General features: G+C 38.1%; 1 protein-coding gene across 1 annotated transcript in view; it reads left to right on the top strand.

Annotated features, from left to right (window-relative positions):
* Window positions 1-7,454: 7,454 nt before the first annotated feature.
* CMC1 (C-X9-C motif containing 1) overlaps window positions 7,455-23,130 on the top strand; it is a 42,434-nt gene continuing 26,758 nt past the window's right edge. The window contains exons 1-2 of the mRNA XM_062569348.1: window positions 7,455-7,563; window positions 19,038-19,130. Coding sequence (XP_062425332.1) covers window positions 7,539-7,563; window positions 19,038-19,130 — 118 coding nt within the window. The 5' untranslated portion in view covers window positions 7,455-7,538. The remainder of the gene's footprint in view (window positions 7,564-19,037; window positions 19,131-23,130) is intronic.

Genomic DNA, 23,130 nt, shown 5'->3' on the forward strand with positions numbered 1-23,130 from the left:
ACTGTCACTGAAATTTCAGAGCTGTCTAGCACTTCCAAGACAATAAGCTTTCTTTTACTAACTTTGCCACGGGTTTCCACCTAGTATCCATTTTTTCAGCTTTATTACATTATATATCATATACTTTTCAGTTCTGACTAAAAATTGAAATTTTAGTTGTTTAAAGTAAAAGAGATAGTTACTTAAATGGTTTGTAGCAAAGAGTTTGCGTGTTGAAGTTGTTAAACTCTTATGACCTTCTGTAACCTACTGGAATCAATGGGTCAACATCTTTTGAGTTTTCAGCCGGATTCTGTGTATTACACCATGTCACATTAATCAATCTTAAAAAAATATCTTAGGATTCTACAGAAAATACTGCAGTTTGCCACACTAACAGCAATTAACCAAGCCAAGTCCCCTAACAAAAAATGCCCAGCCATCAGAAATGGAGTTGCACAAAACCTGTATTACTTAAGAATCTAAATATACCTATAAAGTAGATATTTAGAAACATACCAGAATCATACTGCAGAGAAACAGACAGTGAGAGCTGAGCTTTCAACTCAAATCTTCCCTCTTCCTGCATTCAGTGCTCCCTTAGCACTGAAATGAAAATCAGCAGAAAAAAGTACAGCAGCTATGTAACTGTACTCAGCAATACAAAGAACATTAAAAAGAAATATGGAGCTAGAAATCACATTAGTATGCAGCTACAAAGGGAATTTATTCCTCAGCTTAAAGTATTAAATATGTGACATGAATAATTTCATTGCATTCAACAACAACTATAATGCTCAGGTACATACAGACAAACAAGTGCTTAATTCCCCAAAACAGCTACTATAAATTAAGAAGTTGATTTCCAAAGCAATAGACAAACACAAAGCAGTACATAAGACTTTTTTCCTTACTTCAATTCAAATTACAAAGTTTTATGACTGTCAATACTGCCTCTTGATGAGGTCCATATCTCAGTAGGTAAAAATATACAATCAGTGCTGGTCAGTTGAGGCTCTTTAGCACAGCAGTGTTAAGTCAGATTGAATTTTTCAGACTGCTGAATATGAAGAAGCTAAGTGTTCAGCATTATTATTGTTGTATCATCCTTATACATCGAAAAACTAAAGGGAGGTGAAAGGCTTCTATACAAACAACATGTTTTGATCATATCTGTCATGGTAGGAAAAGTGTCTTCCTCTACTCACATCCTGTTTATCTGTGTTTAAGTGTTAGGTTTGAATTTGAAAAAAAAAAAGAAAGCGTAGTAAAAATAATACACTTTCATTATTACAATACTATACTATACTTAAAAGTATACTATACTTTAATTACTACAAGTTTTAAAGAAAGCACTATCTCAAATTGGGTTTAATGCTTTATTGTGTAAGAGACAACAACCACAGACTTTCAGCAATATAACCTAAGGAGGTATGTATATATAATGTCTTAAATAATTACGTAAACACTATCCTACTGTAAATTTAGGTATAGACAGCGATGAATATTTAGTGTAAGCTAAATACTGAGCACTTGACACACGAAAAAGAAGCAACCAGAGCGTAGAAAATTTTTTAAAAAATTTATTCATTCAATAAAGATTTTTGTCATTCGTTTCTGCATTCTTCTCTATATAAATAAGTAGTTTTTATTTTTTCATCTTTGTTTTCTGTCTCTAGTGATTCAGATTTGAGCCACCACCTTACCATTTCCAGTGACACTAATTCAAACACAGTAGCCTAGATTACGCTTTGGACTAATTTCTTGAACTATGAGTGCTGCTACGACCTTAGTGAACTATAAATCATGGAGTTTGATCTCCAAGTCTCCACTCTGCTATTGGCATTCTTCGAAGATGCAGGGTAAACTGCTTCATTTCTTTGTTCTGTTGTTTTCTAATTTATAAAGCTTTTTGACATTTACAGTGGAAACAAACAAATACTACTGTGGAACTTCAAGGCACAGTATACACCTCATACTACAGGTGCCATGTCCTGTAAGAAGCACATATTTCCAGAGCTAAAGAAACAGACAATCATTCCTTGAGAGTCATCTGGCAATAAAACAGGATTTATGTTTCTTAACAGGGATTTACTACATCAAAAGAATTTGTTTAAACAAAACTACCACTCAGTTGGGATTGATTACACAGTGTGTTTCAGTTATCAAAGACCCAGCTCTGTTCCTTTACCTGTACTTGTAACAACTCCTCACACCAAAGATGAAACTGTAACATCTACTTGTCTTGACGAACATATTGGAAAACAGCACAGAGCTTCAGCGCTTGGATCCATAAAGATATTCCTTGATGTGGCTCAAAACCGAACAAAAATCAGGGAGTGATTAGGAAATCGTTGGGCTAGTATCAATAAAAAGACATAAGGACACCACCATTCACAGCAGCTTATACATGTAAAGGACTACACCAGCCAGTGGTTACTGTAACCTAGAAACCACATGGAACTTAAACATTTATGATCACAAACTACACCATTACACCCCGACTGGAGGACCTTAAAAAAAATAAATAAAGCAAGCGAATAGCTAAGGAAGTTTTTGAAGGAAATCATGAGCAGAAAGAAAATTTGTGACTGCTTATAGAGCAGGAAGGAGGGAAACCAAAAATCTGAAGCTTCAGTAATGGTTTAAAAAAGTTGCTAAGTCAAATCTCCAGTCCAAGTGAGATCCACCCTATAGTTCCTGTATATGTACTTGGGTGAGAAAATGTTCTGATTATAGCCTGAAAATCAATTATTCTTGTAAGCAGGGTAAAGCAAATGCCACTCTAGTCACCTCCTTCTGGTATATAGTTTATAGACTTAGGGTGTATTCAAATCCATTGAGATAAAAGAGAAGGTTTTAAGGAAACAAAAACTATCGAAAGATTGTGTCGCTGTATATGGACACTGGAAAAGAAAGGGAAACAAAGTGTTTTTCACTCCATCACCCCGGCAGAATACTTTATACTTCACAGAAACATGAATGGAAACGTCTGCCACACAAAGAAAAAGTTTCACTAGTGGTGAAGTGATAAAAGACAGGCCACAAGACTCAGCACTGGCAGTGCCACTGGAGAGCATACTACCTAGAACATGCCAGCTGCGGTTCCTCTAAGGCAACAAAGAGGCCAAAACAACACAGTGCAAATGCTTGCACTGTGCAGATACTGCAGGAGTCTCGTTTCCTGTGATTCCAGTCTGTGAGATTTGATGGCCTTGCAAGACTTGAGACCTGAGGTTTGCAAGCTTCTAGTATCCACTCATTAGAACAAGCAAAATTACAGATTATTTATACAGGACAGATGCAGGCTTTGTGCTTCCTCTTCCTGCAATAGCAGCTTCTGCTCTGAAGACCTCTTAACTTTAAGCTTTTAGAAACCAGACATATTGATGGGCTAGATATTTATAGAGGGTAATAAATAAAAATGTAGCAACATGCATAACAAAAATAAGAGTCTAACTCCTCCTCCATCTTCTTCTCTCTTCTGAAAGAGATGTTTCTAGTCAGTGAAAAATCTCAGAAGACAATTGCAAACAAGGCCCTGAACAACTGTATAGTGGCTTCAATATAAGTATGTTTCTCTTAAAAACAGAAGGAAATGTTTACTTTGACTCTAAATGTTAATTTTCATTTAGAGTTCCCCCACATCTCTCACCTATCAGTGAATATAATTCACACGGGTATGCTTAGCAAAGAATCACAGTCTTTTACTGGAAAATATATTTTATGAAACAAGATCAAAAACGTTAACAGCCAACACACAGAAGAGGTGTCATTTGAAAATATTCCTTTGAACTCATTTGACCAAGGCTATTGTTTGGAGTTAAAAAAAAAAAATCACACCTGTGTGCAGACAGTCTCCTTTTATCTGGTAAGAACAAGGTGCAGAGACCTGCGTAACAGATAATTAATCTCTATTGCTATCTATAGTTTCATTGTTAACACTGTCTTGGCTGAAGTGTGAAAATATGTTCACACCTTTGAAGATGGGCGATTAACTAATCAAATGACAATATGAATCTTAGAAACACAGAAATGACTGCAATACAATCCTACTTATGACTGTATTTTTTTATTTCTACTTTTATAAGAAAAAAAGTTGAAAACGAAATTTCTCCATTATCTTAAGCATCTTTCAAGACTATGTGGGAATTTACCAGATTTTCCCCACTGTAATCATCAGTGTACAAAACTGTGACCACCATGACCAGTTTATTTCCACTGGAGCTCCCAACATTGTACTCTCAGGGAATTAACTGTACGGATAACTTTCCTTGTACAGACAAGCTCAAAGAGATTGTAACAGAGAGATGATGTAAACACCACTGAACTACCAGAAGCAGATACTATTTAGGCAGTAGTTGCTGTCCTATTATGGCTCTGTTAAGTAACAGTTGAGTGTATTAAGTACTACCGATACCATATCAATGTCCCAGGAGATGTCCCAATTAAGCAAGTTTTCTGGATGAGTATCTCAACTAAATGAAGCATGCAGTACTAACTTATACAGAACTTCTATACCGCAAACACCCAACACATTTCAGAATAACTTAACAAGTGTGCAGAACTTGTGACAAGATTTGTATCTAAACAAAATTCTTACTAAATATAAATTATATACTCCAAATGTCATTTAAAAACTGGTGCTGAGAATAAGATCCAAGTTAGACTTCAAAGTAGGCTTCATGTTTACAGAAAGCCAGCTTCCCCATCCCCTTTTTTAAAACTGAAACCATACCCTTAGATGCTCCTATAGGATGGAACTCATATAACTGGCACTTTCATGTGGCAAAAGGAAGGATATCTCCCTTTTCTCACTTTATAGGATAATGATTTTATTTACAGCTAGACCATAATTTACTAAAAGCATGTAAAAATTTTATTTACCTAACGTTTAGATTTTTTTCTTTTTTTTTCTTTTTTTTTTTTATCTACATTACTAAAATTCTTGACAGGATTCTTACCACTTCACATATCTAACACAGTAACTTCCTCCTTTCTGGCTGTGAGAAGTGTCCCAGTTATATTCATTCATATTGCTACAAAAAAATATTTTCTTGTGTTGCTGAGTCAGCTGCTGTACCACCTTTTGGCACCATTCCACTGACTGTTAAGTCAGATGGAAGTTATATATCTTAATTTAAAGCTCTTTCTGGAGAGTTTCTTAGTCTCTCATTTATGCCATACCTGCTGCACGTCAGTCTCATTTACTTGTCAAGATTTCTAATGACACCTGTAACACCTTCTCTGATGCTTTCTCACTTCCAGTACTTAAAAATACCCCAAATGGCATCAGATTTTATTATCAGAACCACATTTGTATGTTCCCTTTCTCAGAAATTATTTCAGTCCCTCAAATGTCCAGAACAATGGTTTTCTACACAATGTTTCCCTTTTATTTGTTTCTCTTTTCCTAAGATGCCTTCCCTCCTGCAGTTCTTAGCATTCTCCATTCTTTTCTCACACACAAGAACAGGACTTGCAGAAAAATCCTATTTCTGCCTGTCAGACCTGATACTGGGAGAAGAAGCAGGGGAGGGTGCCTGCCCTCAGTCACAAAACTGCTGGATTTTTCTTTTTATACTTGTCACTGCCATCATCAAAGAATAGAAATACTAGAATACTAATTCAAATCAAGCCTGGTAAGCCTGGTATCCTGTCTCTGAAAATGATCAAATTAATAAAAAAAATACACAGAACTGACATTTAAAGTTCTTCATCTTAAATAAGTTTTCACAGTTCTGATTCTGCAAGTATACATAACAACCTGTAGCCAAAAGTCTAAGAGAGATAAAACTAAGTTCATTTATTTCATTTTTATTTATTTCAACTTACTGTTCCGAATGCACAGTCTCCTTTTCGGTTCTCATCCTGAAAACTCCTTTTTATACCATATGTTTTCTTGTATTTTCTCACTGCAAATACATACTTTTCTCACATGGGCTGGTAACTTTTCTTTATACTCTCTTATATTCATTATATTCATTTGGCATAGCCCAACAAACCTTAATAAAGCAAATACAAATAAATTGATATGTTGCATTTTTTAGCCCTGTACAATTAAAAGTCTTTAATCAGTGTATAAACATTAACTGATTTTAAAGTTACAGGTAACAGTTATAATATCCACATTCTACTCTACATTAAGAAATGAGATCAAACTTGTGAATTAAAAAAAGCATAAGGACACACACTCTTTAACAGAAATGCTCTAGATCAGTAAGGCCAAAAGCATTCACGTGGAAGATTTTGCCAACAACACGCTCTACTAATTTCTGTGAACGTACCAGCACAAGGAACTTAGTGTGGCCACAAGTTGAAAAAATCATTTTTTTCAAATAAAAGGACTGGATTATTGTATGAGAAAAATGGTGCAAATCTGGAACACCTAAGTGTGGACTCTGATCTTCAGAGCTTTACTTGAATAAAAACTCATTGTAGGAATAATTAAAATATAATTGTGATCAAATTTCTTGATTTATTCTAAATTGCTTATGTTATCTTCCAGAAACATGTAAGGTCTATACCATAAGGCGTTTTGGGAAGACTTCTGGACTTCTCACTTACCTGTGAATATAATGCTTACAGCTCAGTTCCTTTGCACAGAACAAGGCAGCTAGTAGTTCATATTTATTCCTCTATTATATACCAGAAGCATCTCTCTATCACATTTAGATTGCCAGCATTTACTGTGTATTAGACAGCAAGGCCCTTCTTGTCATTGTACCTAACAGAACAAGACCCTGATAAAACATTATACAGTGGAGATACTTACAGGCCTTTGTGCTGAACCATAGACAGAGGTAAAATAAATAAATAAATAAAAGGCACAAATAACTGTGCTCTCGAATAACCAAACTCCTCTGTTTAGCTAGATTGAAGCACACTAACAACAGTTTCCAGAACATGATTTTGCCTGAGTTTCTGCTGGAATACTACACCTTCCCCTTCTTCCCTCCCTCAAGCTTCAATCTCAGATATGTGCAGAGATCAAACAAGGCTTAGGCACCAGAAAGTCATTTTTTGAAGAAACTCACCCCACTAACAAATAAAAACGGCCACTATTACTGCTCTGTCTTCTCCTTCAAGACCACTGCTACAGAAGCCTCGAGCTGCCGAGGGCTCCCGAGGCCGGAGGCGGCGCCTCCCCAGCCCAGCCCAGCCCAGCCCAGCAGACCAGGCCAGGCCAGGCCAGGCCAGGCCAGGCCAGGCCAGGCCAGGGCCCGCAGGAGGAGCTGGTACCTCCTCCCACCCCGCGGCTCCCACACACTGACGCGGTCACCGCCACACCACGGCCAACCGCCGGCCACCTGCCCACAGCACCACGCGCATGCGCGGTTGGGCCCCCGCCCCGGCGCGGCGTGTCCGCGCACGCGCGTGTCCTCCCCTTCGCCTTGCGCGCGCCCGCCGTTGGTCTCGGGGCGCGGCGCGGGCGGGAGCGGAGGAGGCGGGGCCGGGCCGCGCCGGGCCGGGCCGGGCCGCGCCGCGCGTGCGCGTGGGGAGGCCGGGGCTGGCTCGGCGGTGTGCGCAGCCGCCGCCGCGGTGGCGTGGAGCCGCAGATGGAGCCTGCCCCCCGCGCAGCAGGTAGGGGTGGCCGCCGCCCGCCCTCTCCCCCCCCCCCCCCCCCCCGCACCGTAGAGGGGGAGGTGCCGGTAAAGGGCACCCTGGAGGGCTCGCCGCGGCGCAGGGCTGCCGGGCCGGGCCGGGCCGTGGCGTGGGGGGGGCCGCGGCCGCCGCCTCCAGGCCGCGGCTCCCCCGCCCCGCTCCGCCGGCCCGGGGGGAGCCTGGCGGCGGCGGCGCGGCGCTGAGGTGATCTGCGCTTCGGCTTCTTGCCGCCGAAGTCCGGCCCCGCAGCTCGTGGCGGCCGTGCCCGCGGCCTGCCCTTGCAGCGCTGGAGAGTGCCGAAACCTGGCCCGAGCCTGGGCTTTCTCGGCCATGCAAAGGAGTTATGAATGCAGTAACCAAATTTTGGTGTGATTGGAGCATCATCTAAGTTATTTTTTTAAATAAGAAATTGTAAAAAATTATCACTGGATTTTAGCTGGTAGTTGTTCCCCCACAACATAATTTTGGTCCCAGTTTCCCTTTAGGAAAAGTTGGTTGTAGTTACACTAGCTTAATTTAAGCTATTTCACCTTCAGCATATAGCAGAAAGGGTAGCTCCAAAAGCTCCAAAGTTCAGCTTCTCTATTTACAGCTGCCATGATATTGCCTGTCGCTCCAAATCCATGTTGTACTTGTGTTTTAGCTGTGATAGGGCTGCTGAGGATGTACTTAGGGTGTGTGCTCTGTGACACCAGTGCTCAGACTCATCTGCTAAGCAGTAGCATTGCTTACTGACACCTATCTAAATCTGCTACCTTGTTATCCATTATCTTTGCCTACTTTCTTCCTGCTTCTCCCCTCCCCCGGCCAGTCCCTGGCTGTTACTGCTCTGATGAAAACCAGAATTTGAACTGAAAGCAGAGATGTCTGTGTGACTTTGTAGAGCAATTGGAACAATAACTGTGAGAGGTGTGAGCTGCCCTGCTCGTATCAGTAAGGTGTTAGCTCAGATACCCTGGTGTGGTAGTTCTAAATGTCATCGTTGTTAACTGTTTCTTTGCTCACATATGAGAAAAAAAAGAGAGAATCACAGTTTAGTGAGTTGTTACCATGGCTGATGCTTCAGTTTGTGGCCACAGATATTCTCGTGGCTTTACTAGGCAGCAGGGAGCAAAGATCAAGGAGCCCTCCAAAGCTCAGGAGGTGGAAGCTGTGAATTACAACATGATTTGTGTGGGAGGAGTCTCTCTGGCACAGATAGAGAACGAACTGTGGCCGTATTATTAGGTGATTGCATCTAGTAAATGAATTGAGAGATAAGTCCTTTGGCAAAATTTTATATTATGTTACTTTGTTTTGTCTATCTTAATAATGAATGTGCTGTAGTCCAGCATTGAAATTGTTTTGTGTGTGCAGCACTTCCAAACCTTTCATTGTAGAATGCTGAATTCTTTTTTAATATGCATTTGGTTACAGCTGTTATTTACAGATGGTGATGTATGGATCCCTTTTCAAAGATTCATGAATGCTTGAAGAGAAAAGTAAGGTTATTGACAGTAATATAAATACACTGTACAGGTTTTGGCACCTTCTTCTGGCCATCTTTAGGGTCTAAAAAACAAAGGGCTCGAAGGCTTATGTCATAGTCCTTTTCTTAAGCTACTTAAAATGCCTGGTTTTGACTGTTTTGTGGTTGTGTTGATCTAGGTAGTTAAATACAGCAGTGTATCAGTGAAAGGAGAGCTGAGCCTGCGCCCAGTTGGACTTGAGTGTGACTTGGGTTGAAATGGCATGGGCAGTAAGATAGAATTAGAAGATGATAGTAAAGGAAGTTATTCTATAGCTGGAAAAGATAGGAAAGAAAAAAAATAATTATAGGCAGCTATAATAGTGTTGAACATAAATGGGAAAGATATATAAGTAAAAGAAAGAATAGTCTCACCTTTTAATTTAGCTGCTCTTAGATAACACAGGCAACTAAGAACTTATTATGCAACCATTGAGAAGGGAATTGGATCAGAATGGTCTTTGTGATACTGTTAATGTCTTTGGTCTGTACTGGGAACCTACAGGGAAATGATCGTTGTGATTTCCTGAAATTGCTTGACAGCATATTTTAGAGAACTACTCTGGGAAAAAAAAAATTTTTGTTTTGTTTTTTGTTTTTTGTTTTTTTTTTTAAAAAAAAGCTACTGTATTGGGACATTCTGAAGAATTTTACAATACGAAGAGTCTGAAAGAATTCTTTAGAGTTAAAAATCCAGAGTAACCTCTGCAGTCCTTGTGCTAATGTAACCCAAAGGCTTTCAACCTTTTTTTTCTGTGCCAGAACATCTTATTCCTTGTAACTTTTGAAAGGCGGAATTATTACTGATGTGTTCTGATCACATCCAACGTTTTTAAGCCATTGTTCATTTGTGTTACATGTGCTGATTGCGGATTAAAATCATATGTGTAGAAATTCCAGGTGAATGAGGTCCAGAAACCTCATCTATGATTGTCAGAAGGGATTTGGGTTTTTTTGTTTGTTTGTCTGTTTTCCCCTTCTAGGTTGCTCACACCCTAAGTTTTCTGCAACTGGCAGGTCTGTCATACCTGAACTGTAGTTCAGGCTAGGTTTTAATGAACTTGCGTTGTTTTCAGTAATAAGTATTAAGCCCTAGCGCATCCTTTAGGTCCTGTAAGTGGCTTTGCTATGTGATCGAAAGTGTAAAAATCTGCCTGTGTCAGAGATCTTCAGAAGTAACTTTAGGCTTGGCTATGCTTACTGTTCAGTAGATACAGGGGCAGTTGCAATGCATGTGTAATTAACAAACATGGATGCTCTCTCTGGTCTGCTTTTACTTTTTCTAGATATTACAGACTTGCTGTAATATAGCCATCGTTCATTTTTAGCAAACGGGCTTGTCGCTGCTCTTGTAATCCGGTACTGCCATATTGCAAGAACACATGAGCCCCAAAGCAAAATGTAAGATAACAAATTCAGCCAGTGAAAAAGGTGAAAATTGACTTTGAGGTGATGATAGAATGGTGAGAAGTTAAAGCTTTGGAAATTTTCCCTGGTATTGTCATCCCTGTACTCCATCTTAATTTAAAATGATATATTAGATAGAAAAACCTCAAAATCTGTAACTTGTAGTCATATATTTAAATAAAAATATTATTGCTGCATAGAGAAACTGCACTGATCAGCCTCTTTTGTTTCTGAATTAGGATTTCAAAATATCACGTATGTTATGTCACTTGGATTGTACTGCTTTTTGTGTTGTTCTTTTATGATTTAACACCTAGGTAAAAATGAAGTTTCCAAGCTCAGTAGCGTTTCACATACAGATGTTTGATCTTGGTCTATTAGCAGTAAGTTCACATTGGATGTTTTTAACTCATAGCACCCATTATCTTTGTTTTTGTGGGTCTGAGGTTAGAAACCAGTATGCTGAAACTATTTGTCACTCTGGCCTCATTGAAATTATTGGCAGTTAGGGGCACAGAAACCCACCACAGGTTACAAAATTGGGTACTTAAAGTATTAGCTCTTAAGAGGTATTTAGATATGCATTATTTTTAATCAAAATTGTAGGAAAGCCTTCAATTTTAAAAACATTTGCCCCCCCTCACATGACTTTAATGAGTCTCTCCCCAAATACATTTGATTTGATGTGTGATTTAGTATCTCAGAAAAGAGGTTTTAAGTAGTTGGCAAAATATTCAAAGATAGAAACTTTTGGTAAGTATCTTTGATGCACATATATTAATTAACATTAATTAATGTAAGGTTAGCAGCAGTTTTATCAATACTAAGTGGATAAATTACGTAGAATAAAAGTGATCAAAATTTTTGGTTAAATACCTTTTTTCCTGGAGGTATAGAGGCATACAATTACCTTTATTCATTGAAAACGTTTTTACAAGAATACTAAAATAAATTGGAAGTGTTTTGTTTAAGAAAATGAACCTTTAGAGCCAGTAGTCTAATTATGAAAGGAATGTAAGCCTACAATTAACATTATATTGCTATTTCTGTTACTAATAAAACTATACTTTTCAATGTGTTTTATAATTATATCACAGCAAATTGTTACAAAACAAAACTTTAGGATGAAATGGGAGTGGATTTACATGTAGAAATATTTTTTAAGTGATATGAAAAGTAACAAAATCTCTGAATCTAATGCACTTATATAACTTAAATAGCTATAAAGTTGTTATTCATTGTCTATCCTGTCATAGCATCTTTAAATGCTTATACTATATATTTGGAAAAAAAGGAGAGAATGGCTGGTAAACTTAGGGAAGTAGGATGGTCACAGATGAAGGCAAGATCTTCTTTTCCAGGAAAAGAATTGTGTTACAGCTTTCTAGAATATTTTCTTTAAACACAGTGCAAATAAAGGATAGAAATTATTTGTATGTGTTTTTTTTCTTCCTTTACCTGTAATAACTTTGATTCTTGTACCTGGACTGAACTCTTACTATAGCATTTTTCACTGTAAATAACATAGCTGAAATACAAAGGTTGATATAAGTGAGGCTTAAAGAAAGAAGTGAAATGTTATAACAGATGACTGTAAATATTAAAATCTAACATTCATTAAAACTTTCCCTGCTTTTCATTTATCCTCTGTTGCTTAATGAAACATCTGAAATGTTTAAAGTACTACTTTTGTCTTTATTTTAGTAGGGATAGATAAAATGTACTAAGAAAATCCAAATTACTAGTTGTTTAATGACAATTACCTTTACCAAAACCAGTGTTGCTAGAATCTCTTGACATGCTTCCTTTTGGATGCTAAAGGTATGAGGGTTCCATAAATGTCTGTATGGACAAATCTGTATTTTTCTACTTTTATTTACCAAAACAGAAGATTGGAGAGGAGAGGAGAAATTCACAGTGCTTATGGCTGCAATTTGAGGAGTGCCTTAAGTTGCATATGCGGAAGTGAAACCTGCAGTACTACCCAGAGTGCAGAATTGAGGAGCCATAAAATGAATCAGTTTTGAGAGCTGATTCAGTTGAAAGTAGCTTTTTTTCTTCCTTCTCTCTCCTATTTGTCCTGTTAGCTTCCATCCATATCAGTTCTCAAATTGCATTGGTTTGCAAACATTTGCTCTGAAACATGGGATTAGGTAGCATGGTGGTAGGAATTAACTGGTGGAGGGAGGAAGATGGTCAACTGTAGAACTGCTGCTTTTAGTTGTGTTGTGTGGCAGCTGAAAGTACTTGGCGAGTGGCAACCATGATTCCTGAAATGAATAACTTTCATTTAAAAAGTAGCTTCTGAAATCTCTTCTTATTAAACAGGGTTATTCAGTTGACAGTAGAATGTACTTTCAAGGATTCCCATCCAGATTTTCTGCATGCTTATTTATCTCAATTCTTGCATGTTATCTGTGTCCCTGCTACCTGAAGGCGATATGGGAGATGAGAGCAGAGCCATAAACTACCAGCAAGATGTAGTGACAAAAAGGTGAATAAGGTTAGTGATAACTGTGTTGAGTGGAGAGGGAAAATAATGTGACTTTTCTCAGGACACTGCTCTAGCAAAACTTTTGTCTTCGTAATAGTCACCTAATTAATATGGCAAGCTAGTACAGACTCTCTCTGTTAGTTCTGTTTGTATATCTGTTAGTTCTTTACACTGGGCTGCAGTGGTATGGAGAAGAAAAAAGTGGTATGCTCTCTCTTTCACAGAATCATAGAATGGTAAGGTTGGAAGGAACCTTTGGAGATCTTCTAGTCCAACCCTCAGCATAGCCCATATGGGGATTGAACTTGTGACCTTGGCATTAGCAGCACCATGCTCTAACCAACTGAGCTAAACCTGCCCCCAAGCACTCACTTTATTTGTAATTTTTCTTCCCTTCATTGTTTTACTCTGGTAACTATCAGTTTATGGTTTTGACCTGTTTTTTATCATATATTCTGTTGCTCATCTCCACAAGGAGTTGTGATATGCTGCAATGTCTGATCTCTTTCTGTCTTCAGGAAAAATTCAGTAGTTTTACTACACTGATTCCTTGGCTCACTACTTATTTGCATTTTTAGGAGTTGGTAACTTTGATGCTTTAACACCTGCAAGACTGCATTTGGTTTTAAATTCTGGCCTCTGTGTATATTTGTACAAAATATTTGCATTTTACTGTTAATTGTATTTAGTCTGTTTTTTTCCAAAAGAAGCACCCTTTAAGTTAGCTTACATTCGTTAGTCTGTCCCTTGTAACTTTTGTTGGTAATAGTAAATTACAACAGAATGCAAGATAAAAGGACCATCTCCAAAGCACGTAAGTTACTCTAATAAGCATTCCCAATGTATGACTGTGGAGAGGAGGAGGATGAGATGCTGCTAATATTTGTTTGGCCTATTGGACAGTGAGAGAGGTTGTGGGTTACCCACGTTGCAACCAAAAGCCGTGGTCATCGCAAATAGCCTCTCTGGAAGACCAGACAAAGTAGATGGAGAATGTGGATGGCAACCGAAGATACCAAATGTCAAATGGGAAGGGTAAACTGTAGGAAAACAGACTTCTTGCATGTGGAATATTTTCCAAATATTTTGTAGAGATAATTTTGTAGGTATTTTGAGAAGAAAATAAAACAGTTGGCAATGCAGCAGTGTTGTAATGCAGATTCCGTAGTGACTGATCTGCAACAAATCTGGTATTAGAATAGGAAATACCTTTCTTAGTGTAGAATAATGAACTTTTAAAAAAGGAAAGAAGCCAATTACTGTTCTGGAAGCTGTGATACTGTTGAAGAAAGGCAAAAGGAATTGATGGTTTCACATCATGACTGGCTGTCTCATGTTTTGTGATGAAATCTTGCTTCTGAGGTGCTGTTTCTTTGAAAGTTCTTGCAATATGATGTTACTGCAGAGCTGATTAGGTTGGACTGATGATCTTTTTCCAAGTGCTTGTACATTGCCATAAGAGATGCTCCACATGCAAACAGATTCATCTAGCTGCAGTTAATATTTGTTCCTTGTCTTTCTTTAATATTTTTGCACAGATGCTAGGGAAAACAAGTTCTCTAAATTGGTTTAAGATCCTAGAGTAAAAAGTACTATTTAAGTGTAAAACAGTAGTTTAAAAGCAAGAAGAACTATTAAAATACTTTGGATATTACAATTAGAATTCATCAGTAGATATAATATTTCCCAAACTGAACATTTAAGCTGTTTGGTGAAGTGGTTGCATCCAGACACACAAAACTACCAAAAAGACACTGTAAGATGATTTGAATTGTTTGTTTTTTTCATGGTTTTAAAAACTGGTATTTACCAACAAACTTTCTTTGGAAAACTGTAGGTGAAGATCACAAATGTTCTTTATTATGTTACTGTTGCTTCCTGTGTAAGTTACCTTTGAATTACTGTTGTAACTCTCTTCTTGATTCTTATTGAACACTGCCTTATGTTTTGATGCATTTTCCTTTCAACCTCTGCAGGTCTGAAAACATGGGACTAAAAAGGAGGAGTTTCCATAGAGCACAAGTGTGTTGTGGTCCCCGTTGAGCTGCTGATAGCAACAGCATGGTTAATTATTGCTGTCTCTTTCTTATGCACTTCTTATTTTGAATAATCTAAAAGAAAATAAGGTACTTAACGGGAGCAAAACCAAAACTTCATAATTCCTTGACTGCTCAGGGTTAACAGATCTTCTCTTTGTTTGGAGGAAGCCCTTGTCCTGTTTCTTTTTTAGCATTCGTTTGCCTTCCTGTTTGCTTGTGCTCTTGAAGTTCTCTTCTCTGCAGTCTAGTGTCTTTGCTGTCGTGGGAACTGTGGTTACTTCTAGTGGCCTGTGCCAAAAGGGGAAATCCAGCTACTCTTCCCAGGCCAAATTAGTTTCTATATGATCTGCTACGTTTTCTGGCTATGCAAAGACCTCTTGATATAGAGGACTCCACTTTTGGATTATTTAATACAAAGAAAATCTTAATCAAACAACATTGTGGTTTGATAAATTCAGTTTGGAGTTTTTTTTGCTGATGATATCAAGCTGGGAGGAGTGGCTGACACACCTGAGGGCTGTGCTGCCATTCAGAGAGACCTGGACAGGCTGGAGAGTTGAGCGGAGAGGAACCTCCTGAGGTTCAACGAGGGCAAGTGCAGAGTCCTGCACCTAGGGAGAAATAACCCTAGGCACCAGTACAAGCTGGGGGCTGACCTGCTGGGGAGCAGCTCTGCAGAGAAGGACCTGGGAGTGCTGGTGGATGACAAGTTGACCGTGAGCCAGCAATGTGCCCTTGTGGCCAAGAAGGCCAATGGTAGCCTTGGGTGCATTAGGGAGAGTGTTGCCAGCAGGTCAAGAGAGGTGATCCTGCCCCTCTACTCAGTCCTGGTGAGGTCTCATCTTGAGTACTGTGTCCAGTTCTGGGCTCCCCACTACAAGAGAGACATGGAGGTACTGGAGAGAGTCCAGTGTAGGGCTACAAAGATGATCAGAGGACTGGAGCATCTGCCCTATGAGGAATGGCTGCGAGAGCTGGGCCTCTTCAGCCTGGGGAAGAGAAGGCTGAGGGGGGATCTTACCAACGTGTGTACGTACCTGAAGGGAGGGTGCCAAGGGGACAGGGACAAACTCTTTCCAGTTGTCCCATGTGACAGGACAAGAGGCAGTGGGCAGAAATTGAAGCACAGGAAGTTCGTCTTGACTGAGGGGGGATTTCTTCACTGTGAGAGTGACCAAGCACTGGACCAGGTTGCCCAGAGAGGTTGTGGAGTTTCCTTCTCTGGAGGGCTTCAAGGCCCACCTGGATGTAACCCTGTCTAACATGCTGTAGGTGACCCTGCTGAGCAGGGAGGCTGACCTAGATGATCTCCAGAGGTCCCTTCCAACCATACTGATTCTATGATTCTATGGAGTATCATATATATTGACAAAAAGTAATGTGCTAGAAGTTGAATTTTTTATCATATCTGAAGTCAGTGTGAAATACGCTTTTTCATTTAATTGAGGTTTTGCATGTATGTTTCTTCAGTAGCATCACTTGAATCCAGCAGTTAAGATGATTTTTTGAGACAGGGAAGTATGCCACATTATGCTAGGCAAGATGCTTCCTTATATATAACTGGAGCTTAAATTTGGAGGCACAGTTATTATAGAAATGTCCACACTGACTTCTGGCCTGAGGAGCAGATAATACTACTGTAGTCCTAGTATGATTTGGTATTCCTCCACCTGCTAGCTAAGTTGCTTAGTTAGATACTGATAGTCAAGTATTTTTGAGGTATTTCTTCATTTCTTAAGTAAATGAAGTAATTATTAGAACTCTGATAATTAGATCAGGTTACTTTAAAAGTGTAGACCATCTGAGAAACATTTTTTTATATGTATTTGAGTTAGTTTTCTGCCTTGAACTGGCTGCTCACTGGATGGTTACATTGGTACTAGTGCTGATGTGATTGGGGTGGGTGAGGGCAGTGGGGTGCTTCTAGATCTTCCCTTTGGTGCAGCTAGCAACCCTCTTGTTTACTTGTATCCAGACCTATAGATCAGCTTAGTCTTTGCCTACCCTGAGCACTTATTGAGGGGTGAGGGAATGTTTAGGCTGTATTTCGAGCTTGTTTAAGCCAGTGTTGTTGATGAAAGCCATAGTCCTCCCTCTGCTTGTTCCTGGCCTCTCACAATTCCCACTCTTGGGCCGTTTATGAAGTTGTATAGTGAGCTGGATTATATGTATTATATGTAGCTGAAAAATTGCCTGCTAAAAAATGTCTTTACCTTTAAACCAAATTAGCTTCCATCTTCCTAGTTCATCACAGGGCTGCAGAACATATCTGAATGGGCAGAGGGGAAGGAGCATCACAGGCACTGGGAGAGGCAAGGGCTGCAGTAGTGCCAGCTTGTTTTGATTGAAGTTACTCAAAGTGGAGTTGAATAGTATAGCTTTGTGGTGCTGTTTTTTGCCGTGTTGTTCAGCTGAACTGACTTGTCCTGCTTTTTAGGAACCTGTTTAAAAAAAAATTGACTGCTTTGCGCGGTCTATAACAGTAAACATTTTCTGTACAGTACAGTACTTGTACTGATATTCTGAAGAAAGCTAAAATGAACAATATTTATCTGTGAATGTGTTATCTCAGTTATGAAAATTAAGAGCATAAAAGCAAATCTAAGTCTTGAGCTATTTGTTTGGTATTTTTATTGTATTCACAGAAGATATTTTTGTTTTCTTTCTTTTGATGTAGAAATTCCAAATAAGAGATTTCAGATGAAAGATGAGTGTTTAGTTCTGATTCTGTAGTTTGCTTATTGTAATCTTCTGCTTTGTTACCGAATTCCTGTAGTAATATCACAGATTCAATATTGTCTAACCCCACAGCCTTAGCAAATTTTAGAAGATGGTAAGGTAGGACTGACTAGAGAGAAATGTTAGTCTCTGCATTGTCTTTTGATCTACAAGTAACAGCAGGTACTCTGAAAATAAATAATAGTTGAAACAGCAAGGTACACTAGGCTTTGCTTAAGCTTCCTTACCTTTGGTACATCACATTTAATTTTCTTCATTTTTTTTAATATGAAATTTTAAATGAGATAATTGTCGCTTGGAGTAATAGCATGTCTGACCGTATAAAGTAATTTGGTAATTTGAGCATCACAGCTGATGCTATATTGAAGGATAACCTCAATATTAAAAGCTAAATAGTATGGAAACTGAGGTTTTTGGTATTACTGTATAAGACTATAAAATATTCTGAATGAATATACATTAAATGTTTTTAACTAAAAAGTGAGGAAGTAAAGCTATGCTTGATGAATTCTGATCTCTTTAGATTTTGAAGGGAGTGGATTTCAAAATGCAATCCTTTTTTTCTAAGTGGTCCATGATATTTAACTATATCCAAAACTACTAACTGTGCTCTGAGTGCTGAATTCTATTGTGAGAGAACTGAATGAAAACTGCACCAGTATTTTAAGTGTCGAATTCAGGCAGTAACATTTGTTCTTGTTAAGTTTAGTTTCACAATGAAGAAACTCCCAGACTGTGTATTTAAGCAGCTACTAGGGCATGGGTGTGTTTTAAAGAACTTAAGGCTTCCACATAGTAATAAAAATTTCAGGTTGTGCTCTAATACGTGTTACATTTCTCAGCTTTGTGACAGTGAATAAAAGAGCCATAGTTTGTGCTTAAAGGTAACACGAATAAAAAAAAAATAGTATCCTGAATTGCAATGTAATTCTCAACTTTTGTGCTGGTTATACTGAGACAGTACATTAGTAAGAAAGAAATTAGAATGTGCTACCAGAATCTTTTCCATTGGTTTTGGTTTATTGTGCACATTGATGAGCAGAAAAGGAATATTCAGGATAATGTTCATATTGGTATCTGATCAGTTGTAAATCTTGGACTTCCCTGCCTTTTGATCCAGGTGTAGTGCTTCCACAGTATGTTCTGCTGCTAGTTTGTAACGGATACAGTGTGTCTTCTATAACAGTGTTATGTTGTTTATGTAGATTGACTTTCCTGATGTAGAGGAAGAAAACATTTTTTTTTTTTTTTTTTTGCTCTCTTACAGAGAATTCTAAGCTGAGACATGTAGAAAAAGATGTTTTGATTCCACAAATAATGAGAGAAAAGGCCAAGGAACGGTGTTCAGATAAAGTGCAAGGTAAGATTCAAATATTCATCGGAGATCAGATGTATTCACTTTTGCATTCTGAATGTAATCCTTTTCTTTTGAAGTCAAGTAGTCAGAGAATTAATATGTATGATCCGCATCTTACCGTTCGCTGTGAAACCAGCATATGAAACTGTCACGTTGGCTTTGGCTGTTTTGTGATGTGGACTGTTTTCCAACATAACTTGTATTCGAGAGCTGTGGAATTTAGTATGATTGATGGAGAACTTTTCACATCTCTGTCTGGAATATGACAGAACAACATGAGAATTATATTCCTGTAAGTACTGTATTTATAAAAATGGAATTGCTTCATGCGAGCCTTCAGGAAGGGCCTCCTACCATCCTTAAAAATAACAGATTTATTTAAATACTTCCTGCTAGCTGCTTTCTTCTCCATCTCCCAATATATTAATGACTGCCCTGTTAGACAGAAGTTGAAATAAGTTGATGTATCTGCCTTTGCATGTTTTCATTTTCTTTTGAAAGGTCGAGTAGTCTTCAAAGTAAGATATCAAAATTTAACTACTGGTACTCTACTATTCATATATTCCTGGAAGGAATTTGGAACTTTTTTGAAGTACCAGAAAGGTAGAACTACTTACATATCCAGGTTAGCCAAGAATGTTGCTGTAAGAAGGACATAAGAGTGAGAAGAAATTGAGCTCTAGAGTTGTCCTAATATATGTCATGTATATCATACAAGTGACGTGCTTTCAGTAGAGCGCCCTTGCTAGTTGGCCTCTAGATTCTAAAACAGAAAAAAACACTGGAAAGAGATTCAAAGAAAGTATGCTGCAGGAGGAGGAAGTTAGGCCCTAGGAAGTTAGGAAAAGGTCATTAGATGCTTGTAAGTTACATGGAGAGATAGCTCATTCTGATTGAGATGAGATACCTTTACCAATAAAAGAGAATCTGAGAAGAGGAATAGACCATCTCAGAAAACAAGCATAGAAGCATTCACAACTAATATTGCAGAAACAAAGGTAAGAAAACAGAATTACTGGAGAACCACTGCTGAAGAAGTTACAGTGAGAATTTCTGTGTTTCAGTCTGATTTCATAGGGTCTCGTGATCCCTGACAGATAGATCATAAAAGAAAGTGTGAGGCTGTCCCTTGAGTGACAAATGTTTCAGAGTCAAATTTAGCAAAAATGTACCAGCATATTTTCAAACAACTGTTTGAGTAAGAGCTATTTGTATAGGGTTTATTTTCATTTCATTAGCGTTGGGGTTAGACCAAAGTTGTGTGGGGAGGTTGTTTTTGTTCTGGCATTTTTCTTTTCTCCTCTTGAACTTTCTCCAAGTAGGAAGAGGAATTTGGTTTCAGTCTCTTAAGCTTCTCTGGCAGAAAGCAGTATTGGAGATTCTTGAGCAGTGAGTTGTTGACTATTCCCTTGCAACTCCTCCATTGTTTTTAAAGAAAAAATACTATCAGAATTAATTTTCTTTGTGTTATTAGGCAAAATTATAATTTCCGTTCTTCCTGAATAGAGTGCATCTTTTGGAAAACGAGGCTTGTGGAAGTCGTGTGGAACCTAGAGGTGGAAATTGAGTATTTCTAGTGCAGTTTTTATCAAATAGATGAACAAGACCAAAATTCATATCTGTGCTAAGGAGGAGGCAGTAACATCATTTTTGGTTATTTTGTTACACACCTTTTAATATACATTGGAGGGAAAACAAGGCACAGGAAATCAATCTTAAGTAGTTTTGAGAACAGGAGAATTTATCATCTCTTAAATCCATTGTGAAATTATTCCTGGAATAAGTTTGTCTTGTTAGTACGCAGGGATTGGTGTTAATCAGAGTAAATAGACTGTACTCTTTATGCTATAAGCAATTATAAGCTTTGAGCATAAGCTGTATAATTAAGTAATCAAAACTCCTGAGATTTGATCTGTGTGCTACAGAGTGCGCACTCATGTGTGAAATTTTGCTGTTTACACTAAGTGGCATAGGTATGCATTTAACTTGCTGTCAGTATAAGATTTTTTCTGATTTACATTGATTTTGTTTGAACATCTCTATTAATATATCTTTGTTTCTTTTTGTCTTTAGGAAATTGTAGTGAATGCACTGGTATCATAGGAAACAAAGCTATTCTACAAGTATGGGTCTTTACAATTTACTTGATCACACTAGGTTCATATCTGTCCCTATGGGGAGCCCAAATACATTCAGTAGTGCTCTGCATGAGCACAGGGGTCCATCTGTATACAGTCCATTGCCTTAGCCTGAAGCTATACCACCTAGAGCTGTGAGCTGATCGGAGCTAATAATCCAAGTAGTGACAGGCTGTCCAGCATGTGTGCAGGAGAATCCAGGGAAAACCTCCCCCAAGGATTAAAAAAAAAAGGGGGGGGGTTTTGTTAACTATAGAGGTGATATTACTACCCTAGCACAGTTAAATGGCTGACCCATTGAAGCGCTCGTGTCTTAGGGTGCCATTGTACCTTAAGGGTGAAATAAAAATGAAAATGTGTCTATTCAGTAATTTTTCGTATAACATTTGAGGTTTTGTGCCTGGACATATTTCATTTTATTTAAATTTACTTTTACCTCTTTTTCAGATTGTTGCAGTAATGTTCTAGTGACTGCTGCATGTTTATCGAGAATTTAATGCATCTTAATTTTATATATGAGCTTAAGCTGCAACTTTCAATCACTTTTCTAGTGAAAATTGCTATAAAAATAATATTGTTTAAAGGGTAAACATGCTCGTTCAAAGTGAAAGAGGACTGGTTATCTGCCGTTAACTGTATCTGTCTATTGCTTTTGTAAAATGATTTCTTAAACAAAATGCTTTCCTCTTAATAGCTCTTCAAGTTTTTGACTGTAATTTCCAGTTACAAAATTTTAAACTTGAGTGAATTTCTTAAAGTTATAGCAAATTTCAGGAATCTGAAGTTAGCCTTTTTCATTGGAAGGGTTATATTCAGCTTAGCAAAACTTAGGCAATTTCAACTGGTTAACACTGAAACTGGGAACAAACACTTTTTAAAAATAAATAAATAAAAAGCTTTCATTGATTTTAATCATACATACAGAAATGTTTGTTCCATTTCTCAGGAGTACATATTCCGCAGTTTAATGATTCTTAGACTTGACAGGTTTAGGTACAGAAGACCCTATTTCTTGAACAGAACTATACAAATTATAATACTTTTTACTGTTAGTATACTAAGTAAAGTTCACTCAGCTCAGTGTGATTTGAGTTACTTGTCTTGGAAAGCAAAATCAGAAATGGTCAGCTGATTTTTACAGGTTTTGGCTGTGAGGAAGCCCTCTGAAGTTGAGATTCCAGAAGAGAAGGTGCTCAGATCAAGTTAGTCATCAAGCTTTGCATTTTGTTCATTTGTTGTGTTATAAATCAACACTCCCCTCAAAGGTGCCCTTCACATCCCTAGCTTTTTTGCTAGAAGAATCTTGCTTTTGTGACAAGGGATTTTAGCACTCAACTCGCACTCAATTTTGTTTCTTCAAAGTTTTGGTGTCTAGTATGTGATGCATGATCTGAGTTTGGAGCTTTCAAAGCCAGTAAGAATGACTTGCAAGTGACATCTGTAATTACAACTCATTTGTAAAGTTCCCAGGATTTAGTTAGCTGAATGTATAGCTGAGCTATATGTAATTTCCAGGGTAAATAAAGGTATGGTTTTGCTATGAGGAAGTCAGTGAAGTAATGGAAGCAATTTGGATATTTGAAGACCTGATCTTGATAGCGACTTGGAAGATGAGAATGTGATACCGTTTTTCATTTAAAACTTGCAATGAGAGGAATCCATTTGCTTGGTCAAAGAGACAAGCGTGGCTTGTTTGTTTGTTTTTGTATTGAAGGGAAACAAAAAAAAGATAATGTGTCTACCTGTGCTGAATTGAGGACCTTCCCTGGAACAAACTTACAGTGGTTCTGTTGTCCGTACAAAGTATGTAATTAAAAAAACTGTGGATTCACTTGGCAGTGCTTTAAAAGACGTTTTTGGAAAGT

The sequence above is a fragment of the Rhea pennata genome, chromosome 2, assembly GCF_028389875.1.
Source record: "Rhea pennata isolate bPtePen1 chromosome 2, bPtePen1.pri, whole genome shotgun sequence".
Lineage (NCBI taxonomy): Eukaryota > Metazoa > Chordata > Aves > Rheiformes > Rheidae > Rhea > Rhea pennata.